Source organism: Scophthalmus maximus, chromosome 12, assembly GCF_022379125.1.
Source record: "Scophthalmus maximus strain ysfricsl-2021 chromosome 12, ASM2237912v1, whole genome shotgun sequence".
Lineage (NCBI taxonomy): Eukaryota > Metazoa > Chordata > Actinopteri > Pleuronectiformes > Scophthalmidae > Scophthalmus > Scophthalmus maximus.
Genome location: NC_061526.1, coordinates 3,926,225 through 3,936,497, shown reverse-complemented (window position 1 = coordinate 3,936,497; position 10,273 = coordinate 3,926,225). Strand labels below are relative to the sequence as shown.

General features: G+C 41.9%; 1 protein-coding gene across 1 annotated transcript; it reads right to left on the bottom strand.

Annotated features, from left to right (window-relative positions):
• Nucleotides 1–867: 867 nt before the first annotated feature.
• Nucleotides 868–6,383, bottom strand: LOC118286746 (claudin domain-containing protein 1-like). Its single transcript, XM_035611430.2, has 4 exons — nucleotides 5,556–6,383; nucleotides 3,546–3,653; nucleotides 3,180–3,317; nucleotides 868–1,897 (listed from the first exon to the last, which is right to left on the bottom strand). The coding sequence occupies exons 1-4, from the start codon at nucleotides 5,845–5,847 to the stop codon at nucleotides 1,677–1,679; spliced, it is 759 nt and encodes a 252-aa protein (XP_035467323.1). The 5' UTR covers nucleotides 5,848–6,383; the 3' UTR covers nucleotides 868–1,676.
• Between the last annotated feature and the right edge of the window lie 3,890 nt (nucleotides 6,384–10,273).

The following is a 10,273-nucleotide window of genomic DNA, read 5'->3' as shown; positions in this document are numbered from 1 at the left end:
CTCTCTCTCTCTCTCTATATATATATTAATGGGGACTTGGCTTTAGGGGTAAAAATAGGGATTTCTCTAATTGTGTTTAAAGGGACATTTACACGGTCAAGAAAATAGAAATTCACTACCAGGAAATACAGCAATATTCAGATATGTTCAAAAATAATTTAGGTGCAAAGGAATACTGTAGCTTATCACAATATGGCATTTAAAGTACATTCATAATGCCTAACAGGGAAGACCCATTCCCCTTACACCCTGTCAATTGACTGAACGTCTTTGTTTTTTCTTCCCATAATGGTGATAACAAAAATGGGATTTACATAAATCAAGTTACAATTATAAATCAAACAAATAACCATAAACACAGCTTAATTCACAAAAGGGATGTGAAAACCAATTTATATGAGCATACGAGGTCAAGAAAACCAAACGCAAAATGGTAAAAAGCACTATTACTGCAAGTTCTACAAAAGCCAACGAAAAATCAGTCAAAACTAAAAACAATACTTGAAAATAGCAAACAAAACAATATATATAAAAACAGGGACCTAAATAATTACCATAAGTAAATATATGTCAACTAGGTTGGTCAATCATCATTAGAGGGACTTTTGAATTGATCTCTATTCTAATAATAAATGTAATAATGGAAACATAAAAACAGTGGTCATCGTCGCTCTCATTGTAATCCTCATTGATGTTCACATTCCCAGACAATGTCAGAAAACAGCTGAAGAGGAGGCGGTTTTTGTGCATCATCAAAATAAATATTTTTTCTATTGTTAGGCCTGCTGCAGTGATGCAGAGACGTGCTCAGGGTGCGTCCAGAACACCTCTACATTTTTTTAGATGACAAAAACACAAAGGAGAAACTTCACCGCACCCAACTTTTATTCTGGGTGAACAAGTGTCAGCAGGCCTGAACATTTCTACCCCAAGAGGTCAATGACCCATAGTTATATCCCATTTTGATACCACATACTAATATATATCTATATAAATGTTTATAATATATGGTATACTGTTTTTTTTAGTGGGAGGAAATCATACAAGATGCATGCAATTGGACATCAACTTGAGACAGACCTGCCCATTAAAGAGCTGTAAAAAATACTAATGTCTTCAGGTATACCCCCATTACGCTCGTGAGGAAAACTTATGTTGCCAGAATTTGGTGCTTTCTACTAAGATAAAATTGTACAGGGGACCAAACACGTGTTGACTGCCTCTTCATTGCCCTTTCAAGCTTGTTTTTTAATGTGATGTACCTGCATTCCTTAAAAGACTGCACTTAACCGGGTGACTACTGGATCTTGGCAGTAAATGATGGCCTATCAACTATGAACAAAAACTGCAATTATCTTCTAATTCAGCCATTTTCTCATGTCAATGCAGTGTAAATTTAATTCAAATGAATGTGTGTTTATTTACTCTCTCTCTAGTCACTCTTAACCAAGCCTATGCTGTACTATACACATCTTTCTGGTTGAACTTTTTTCAAATCTGAGAGATACAAATATGGTCTTTTAATGCAGCAGATAGGGTCATCACTATAGCGCACATGCACTTTATTCCATCAGAGGTGCACACAGATTAACCCACATCCCGTTCCTCTGAGAACAGAAAATGCATCTTGCCGTCCGAGGAGGGCAGGACTTCCGACGGGGAGCAGAGATCTGAGTCTATGCCACGCGGTATGCAGTCATGCGGTAGTAATTCTGACTGTGGCTGCGCGCTGCCCACACCAGCAGCGCGGCGGCCATCATGTGGAGCGGCGAGGAAATGAGGGCCAGGTAGAGGGACCAGCCCAGAGAGCCATCCACCTTATCAGGGAGCATGGACACCCTGTGCAGCAGGTCCATCCCTGCCAGGTAGCAGCACACTGTGGCTAAGGTGCAGAGGCCTGCGGGGCACAGAACACGTATTCAGCTGTGAGAGCATTTCCAGGCTAAACAGGTTTTCTGTGGGTGTTCATGCAGAAACCAATTAAAATACACTGGTATAGTTGGTATCATTTGACTTCGTAGGAAAATCACAAGATTAACAACCACAGTGTGCCAGCATGCATAATATCAGGATCCTGAAAGCTGAAGCAACCATCAATTTCATTTAGTCTATCAGACCTGTGCATTTCTAACTGTGACGTGTTAAAATATAAGACAAGGTTCAAGGTTTATGATTTGACTGTTCAGACACTGTACTTAAAGGCAATTATTGTTCATTCATTGTTGATTCAAAGGTGATCAAAAGTGCCTCAACTGATTTATTGACCAACTTGACTCTCTGAAGTGAAGAAAGAAGCATCTTGGAGTTAAGCTGAGGAGTGCTCCACTGCGTTCACCCGCTAGTTGCTGACTTCAAGTCGGCTGTTTGGTGCCTGCAGGTGGAGTGGAGTCAGTTTTTATGAGCTTTTTTGCAGCCTGCTGCACCCAGAGACCAGGTTGTTCGAGATGGGAGTGAACCCAAGAGTGAACTGAAACAGCAGTTTGGCTGTGGCTGGCCACAGGACTAAATCAAAGTGTGTTGACAGATGCTCTGACTCGCACCATGGAATAGTGCCAATCACTCCAATCACTGGAGCCCATTAATTTTTTTTTCTAGGTTGGGCATTGTTGATCTTGTTGGTACACCGTCTTGGCCTAAAACACAGTATTTTACAGTCCAATGGGTGAATTACTGTCAAATGTAGCACAGACACCATCCAAATGATTTTGGTCTATCAGAGGAAGCAGGTCCCTTCTACCGCGGACTTTCGGCTTTTAAACTTTGAAGACCTTTTACATACACAAAAAAACCCTATATAACGCACTAGAGGAAAGGGGAGACTGAAAAAGTGGCATCTGTCTCCTTTAAGGGAATAAATTAGGAAATTTAGGGGAAATAGTTACTTTCATCCCACTCTTTTGATTTACCGTATGTTAATGAATGAATGATTTCGAATAAAACATAACAAATTCTCTTTTGGACATGTGTTTGATTGTGAACATGCTTTTATATTGCTAATATTACTTTTAGAGACATGGACTAATAACTTTGACTGTATGGTTGAAGCACAGGCGACGACGACGACGTCAGCAACTTAGGGTTTCTCAGATGCAGTCAAAGCGCAAAACTATGTAAAGCTTTTGAATGACTTCGTGTCGACCAATCAATTGTTCACTGCTTTGCGACTGAGCACGTCTTACCAGCCAGCAGGTGAAGTACTCCTATGCCAAGGGTAGGGGTGAGGCTTTGACAGAGGCAGGCAACGAATCCAGTCAGGCCCGCCAAAACCACAAGGCCCAGGGACACAAGTGGCAGCACAAACTGACACCTCCACAGGTCTTAACATGCAGACACAGAAAACCATGAGTCAGTGAGCATCACGGTAACTGAGGCCTTCGCTTACCCACCTTCTTTTGCAACCTTCTATTATTCAGCATCACATATTGGTCATAACTAATGCACTCCGCAGAGAGAGAAGGAGCTGAATGTGGTGCAAGTTTAGAGCTTATGGCTTCATGCAAAGTGCACCGTGTAAATATGAGTCAATCTGCGGCGAGTGAACTTACAGGTGCGCACCATGTCCTCTCCGCTGTTGTGGTTCCCTGGTTCTTTGTACTTGGGAGTGAACTGCTGGGGTAGAGAGAAGCTTCGACACTCCAGCAACGTTTTGGCATCTGAAAGAGGTTGTTGAAGCGTGCAAGCATGCATTAGACAAGTTGCATGACACAGTCCATTTATACATAGTTTTTTTAAATTTATTTTTTTTACATTTGATGGAGAAATCGGTGGCTATTGATTTCAGAAGATGAGTAAAAAGCAATTTGCAGAGACCTTGTTCGTTTGGACATATATCTTCAAAAGCATCAAAAATGTTTTGTTCAATGAGTCCCAATGTAAAATCTTCAACTCCACCAACAAAATGAAAAATAACATTAACTTTTCAAAAAAAAGAACAGAGGCGTTATAATTTCACATAGCAAAAAAAAAAAAAAAAAATAGGAGCAAGGATATCTCATGCATCTGCTAAATCAATAGATCATGAACATGGCCAGATTAAACTAACCCACACCAGGGACCCTGGGTCAAAAAGTTCTTGTTGGGGACCTATTGACTCCCGGTATACAGTACACGGTAATTTACCAACTAGTACTCTAGAGCTCCAATGACTGGTTGATCAATCAATTAAATTGGGTTTGAATATTGGGCAGACATCCAACAAGTATGTACACTGAAGCTCCTACTTCCTTTTTTTGGCTCCTAGTGTTCACTGGCGGCAGTTTGCATCATGGCTAAGTCAATTCCAGCAGCCTGGCTACTGTCCAAAGCAGAAAAATACTGTTAAAATCCCAATCCGAACAAATAACCTTGAGTTAAACGTCCGGTGGTATTAATAAGTAGGCCGGTTGTATGACTTATTGATCTAGTAGAAAGGAGGCACATTGTATGTCATTTTTTTAAGCCTCTCTAATCCCAGAGCTCTCTCCGTGGGGCGATGCCCGTCCAAGGCGCGCGGTCGTCTAATCTCTTTTTTCTATGACTCTCCTTCCTCACCAGCTTTTTTCCCCCTTCATCTACGGGATTATTTTTCTCTTGCAAGATCGAGGTTTTCCCATTTCCCACTTCCTATTTCTATCACTGGGGATCGCTACCAGGGGAACGGGGTAAGGACGTTTCCTAAATCCAGACATGATCCGGAAGTCATGACAAGAGCTGTTCGGATTCTCTAAATGCTTAGGAAAGGTGCCTGCAATGCTTCTTTCCTATCTCCTTTCGCATAGGATACACTGGACTTTACTATATTTAACGTGACGCGCCATGCACGAACGTAAAGGATTCAATCCAAAGAAGAAGAGCATGAATATGACAGAGAAGGGACGCAAGTCATCATGTCAGTTACCGTTGCCTATGAAGAATTTCCTTCTCATGGCATACGGTGGTCATGTGGATAAATATCAGTGGACAGGACCATGGTAATTCCTAATTCCTATGAGTCCTCCTTTACACCTTTCCCTGACCCAATGACATTTTCCATCTAAGTCAAGGAATAGTCGATGGGAAAAGGTGGAAGTGGAACAATTGATGGAGTGGATGCTGATTCAGGAAGATGGAGGCCGTGGATGTCTTAGGCAGAAGTATTTATTATAATAGGCTCAATATTGAGGAGACTTCCGGTTCGCTACACAGATTCCCAACAGGTTAGGGCTCGTTAGGATTTGGTTTCACCAATCACGTTTCATCCACAATCTTTCACACGGGAATGAGGAATAAGGTACATATGGAAAATGACCATAAATTACTTCTGCTTGGCATCATATGTAAATATATATATATATATATATATATATATATATATATATATATATATATATATATATATATATATATATATATATATATATATATAATTTTTTTCAGGGGGGGCGGGGGCTCCCATTGGAGGGGCGGGGCGCCCCCTCAATTCGATGCTGCCTGTTGAGCGAGCCACACCTGGCGCCGCCCACCGACTTTGAGGTGGGGCCCGCGTGGCTGCGCTCAGCATCTCCGCGGCGGACGAGGTCACACACGCACACACGTACCTGGCTCCCTGCTCCAGTGCGCGTGGCGCGGCACGCGCACGCAGCGCCACCAGAGGCCCACGGTGCCGTTGAGGCGGAACAGGGTGTCGCTGTAGGTCTTCTCGTCGAACTCGCCGTCCACGAACTCCTCGTACAGGGCGCGCACCTCCGACACGTTGGCCTCGCCGCGCACGGCGGGGCTGCTGTACTCGTACCAGTGCTGCGTGCCGACGGCGACCGACAGATACACGGTGGCCAGCGTGCTCAGCACGCAGGCGATGACCAGCGCCGTGGCGTAGCGGTTGTCGACCATTGTCCCCAATCGAGCTCGGCTGGCGCGTCGGAGGAGATTAAGTCGATTGTTGCGCGCGCGTCGACGTGATGAGCCCCCCTCCCCCTCCCCAGTCACTGAGGCACAGTCGGGTTTGGTAAGTGTACCGCGCTGCAGTCGGGAGCGGCCGTTTTATTTTATTTCACCGACTGCCACTCATCGGTCGGCAGTCGGCGTCAGCAGCGTCGCGCTGCGGCCCGGCTCTGACGCGCCATCTGTCTCCCCCCCCCCCGTCCCACTCGCACAAATGGCGGGCTGGCCCCTAGGCCCCTGCGCCGCGACGCAACGCGACAGTGGTCACACGGCTGCGGGCCCCGCGGTGACGACTCGTCGGCGATGCGACGGGAAGCCTGAAGCCTGCGATTCAAAGCGCCCACGTTGCGTGCGAGGGCGGCCTCTCAGCCTGCACGCGCGCACCGCGTCGGTCCGTCTCGGCGGGCGGGTTGATGGCGGGTTGCGCCCGGGACGACGGGAGTTGTGAACACACTAATCCATGTGTTTTCCTCTTCCGGTCTGTGTTACTGAATTTTTTTTTTTATTATTATTTTTTTGACTCTATCGAGGTCATCGCGAGAGCGACGATGGGAAAAAGCGTTCAGGAACGAAACGGATTGTCGTGTAATAATAGGAATAATAATAATAATAATAATAAAAATATGCTACACATCCCTATGACGAGCTCTTTAAAAATGTTTCAATATCAGCAACTGCTCCAAACCCAGATACCTACTGTACTAACCCTCCCAAAGCATATTCATATTGAAGAGGCTAGAATCAGAAAAAAAAAAAAATACTATTTTGTGTTTTCCTAGAAAAGGGATTCTTAGCGAAGCCAAAACCGACTATTTTCTGTCGGTGAATGGTGACTTCCGTCATCATTATCAATATTCACTCGAGACCGCGGTCAAACATGTCAAGATGAGACGCAAAAAGGAAAGACAGACTTTCATCATTTGGATATTTTCATATTTTTTTCTATATTTAAATCATTAGCGGTGCTTTGTTCTGGGGCAATGCTTTTTTGTCGTAAAATAAAGCTCTATATTGTTTGAAAACCTTCTTCACTTCCTTATCTTGGCTTAGACTGGACACATTTAATATTGAATCTATCAAATGTCAGATGTAATAAGCAGTTCTGTGATTTTTCTTTTAAACTGTAAAACTAAAATTCCCAAACTCACTGAAAATGTGCAAAGGGTCAGTTGCAGATACAGTGGTTTTCCTTGTACAGCTTTATATTAAGGCTTGGTTATGTAGTTAACGTTTCCTCTTTCTCCTTTCCCACCAAAACGGCAAAACATCACGAGACAAATTGAATTTCAACTTTAAATATTTTGTATTCTGATCATTTAGGAATCTCACAGAATACAGTTATGCATGATACATTTTGTATGAAAGGCAATTTTTTTTTACATACCGTGTATGTATCATAGACACCACAACCTTTGACAATCCTATGAGATTGGAGTGTAAAGCCCACTATGACCTGCATGTGTTCCTTCAATTCATTTAAGACACAGATCTCAATATTAATTTTACATGCATTTGAAAACTACAGAATGGTTTAAACAAGAAATGAGTTACTATAACGCAGTTAAATATCGCTATACCACAGTGCTCAGTAAAGCAAAATACATTTTAACATTAACAGTGCAACAGTACAATATGTTTAGACAGCACAGTGGTTCATAGATAGTGTTGTTATGTTGTTTCAATGGACCAGGAGCTTAAAGTTGTCTGTCATTCTGTCCAGGATCCTGGACGTCCCCACCCAGAAACGTGTTCAGTTCCACAGACATACCTAATCCACTGTCACTGATGTGTCTGGTTTGAATTTGATGGCGAGTTCATCCAAAGCCATACAACATTGAAAGTCATTCACTAATCTTCATATTTTTCTGAGAATAAAATCCCTTTTCCTTCCAGAAAGCATGTTCTAATGGCAATTCCAAAGGCAATCAACACAGATGCTATTGCTGGCTTGACAGTAGCAATGACAACAGCACCAGACAGGATGCAGTGACGAGACTGATCTTTTGGCTTACTCCACTTGAAGCTGTAAATGAAAAGAAAAGAAATCAAAACATTAGTTAAATAAATCATTTTTTCAGCCTTTCAATTTTTCTAATCAAGTTGCACTCAATATTTCTTACATATGCCATCCACAGTGATGGAGCTGCCTTCAATGTCGAAGTTGGTGACGCTTGAAGCTGCATTCAGCAAAACATTTGCAATCTCAGTTCTACTAGGAACAGATGGGCCTTGGAAGATAAGACGCACGTTGTTGTAGATTGATCCACTTCTGCAGAAGGAGCAACAAAAAATATAGAATGGAATATGAGATTCAGGGCACTATACTGAAAATGTAACAATATGTTGACAAAATAAGTTATGTTATATATTACCTGAATTCCACAACGTCCAAGGACTTGAAGGAAAAGGGGAATTCTTTTTGATAGCGAGGTTCAAGCTGCAGAAACAGAAAACACACTGTAGTTAGTTTTATTTCATATGTGGCTGTCTGTTTGATAAAATAACACAATAGATAATACAATAAGGTGTATGCACAGGTTGTATATTTTAAGGTGCGACTTACCTGTCTCTTTATATTAGAAGCTCTACTTTTAAAAGCAGCAGATGATGTGTCCAACAAGTCATCTGTAAATGTGTCTAGAACAGATCTGAAAACCACCAGTCTTGTTGTGAGTTCTACAGTTACAGGTGCAGCGGTTGCAGGTGCAGCGGTTGCAGGTGCTACAGTTGCAGGTGCAGCGGTTGCAGGTGCTACAGTTGCAGGTGCAGCAGTTGCAGGTGCAGCAGTTATAGGTACAGCGGTTGTTGTTGCAGCAGTTGCATTAGTACTTCCAACTGGACTTGCTGTAACACATGTTTTAAATACTAGATTAGTATTAATTAATATTAGTGCCACCCAATGAAAGTCTTTTGCACCTTGGCAGATTACTATTGTATGGGTAGATTTGCCAGGTAGCAAAAGAGAATGCTGTTGAGTTTACTTACCTATTACTTGAATTGTCCCAGTATTTATGGTCACGTTGAATGTGTTGTTGGAATTATTTACATTTTCTATTAAGACTTGAGCAACATTGTTCTCCGTTGGGAGTTTTAAAATGGGAACAGTGTTTAAGAACACAACCCCCAATTCTGCTTCAGTTCCGTTTGCTCGTTTTTGGGCAGAAACAGGTCTACATCATGAAACCAAAAGAAACAAGTGTCAACTAACAATATCAGATGATTGTTAATTCATCCAAATGGGTGATTTGCACATGGCACTTTCAACACTGCAAGTTATCAGCCCTGAACATAAAACAAAATCAGAGAAGGAGAAAGATGTTTTTACCTGAAACTCTTCACTTTGCAGTGAGAAAAGGTGACAGGATATTTCCGTTTGTATATTTTATTACACTGCAAAAAGGAAGCAACATTTAGACCCTGGTTAGCTTTCAAACAAGTTTTTCATCAAATTCATTTAAAAAAGTAAATGCCATTTTGTTGAAAAATAATTTTTCAGCTAAAAATATTTGTGGTTTCTGAAAGGGTCAAATAAAGTTAATGCAATATGAAAGTTTACTCACTGGGCCTACAAGTCGTTTTTCAAGATTTTTGTATCGACTGCTGGTTCGGTCATCAAGATCAGCTGTATATGGCTCGTCTGGCAGGTCAGCTTGGATGGAATAAACATGTTCAGCAGTCAAGTTGGTTGTTGCCTCAGTGAGGAGTTGGGCAGTAGTTGTTGTTGTAGGAGAAACGGTTGTTGTTGTTGGGGCAGTAGTTGTTGTAGGAGCAACGGTTGTTGCAGCAGTTGCATTAGTACTTCCAACTGGACTTGCTGTAACACATGTTTTGAATACTAGATTAGTATTAAATAATATCAATGCCACCCAATGAAAGTCTCTTGCACCATGGCAGATTACTATTGTATGGGTAGATTTGCCAGGTAGTGAAAGAAAATGCTGTTGGGTTTACTTACATATTACTTGGATTGTCCCAGTATTTATGGTCACGTTGAATGTGTTGTTGGAATTATTTACATTGTCTATTAAGACTTGAGCAACATTGTTCTCCGTTGGGAGTTTTAAAATGGGAACAGTGTTTAAGAACACAACCCCCAATTCTGCTTCAGTTCCGTTTGCTCGTTTTTGGGCAGAAACAGGTCTACATCATGAAACCAAAAGAAACAAGTGTCAACTAACAATATCAGATGATTGTTAATTCATCCAAATGGGTGATTTGCACATGGCACTTTCAACACTCCAAGTTATCAGCCCTGAACATAATACAAAATCAGAGAAGCAGAAAGATGTTTTTACCTGAAACTCTTCACTTTGCAGTGAGAAAAGGTGACAGGATATTTCCGTTTGTATATTTTATTACACTGCAAAAAGGAAGC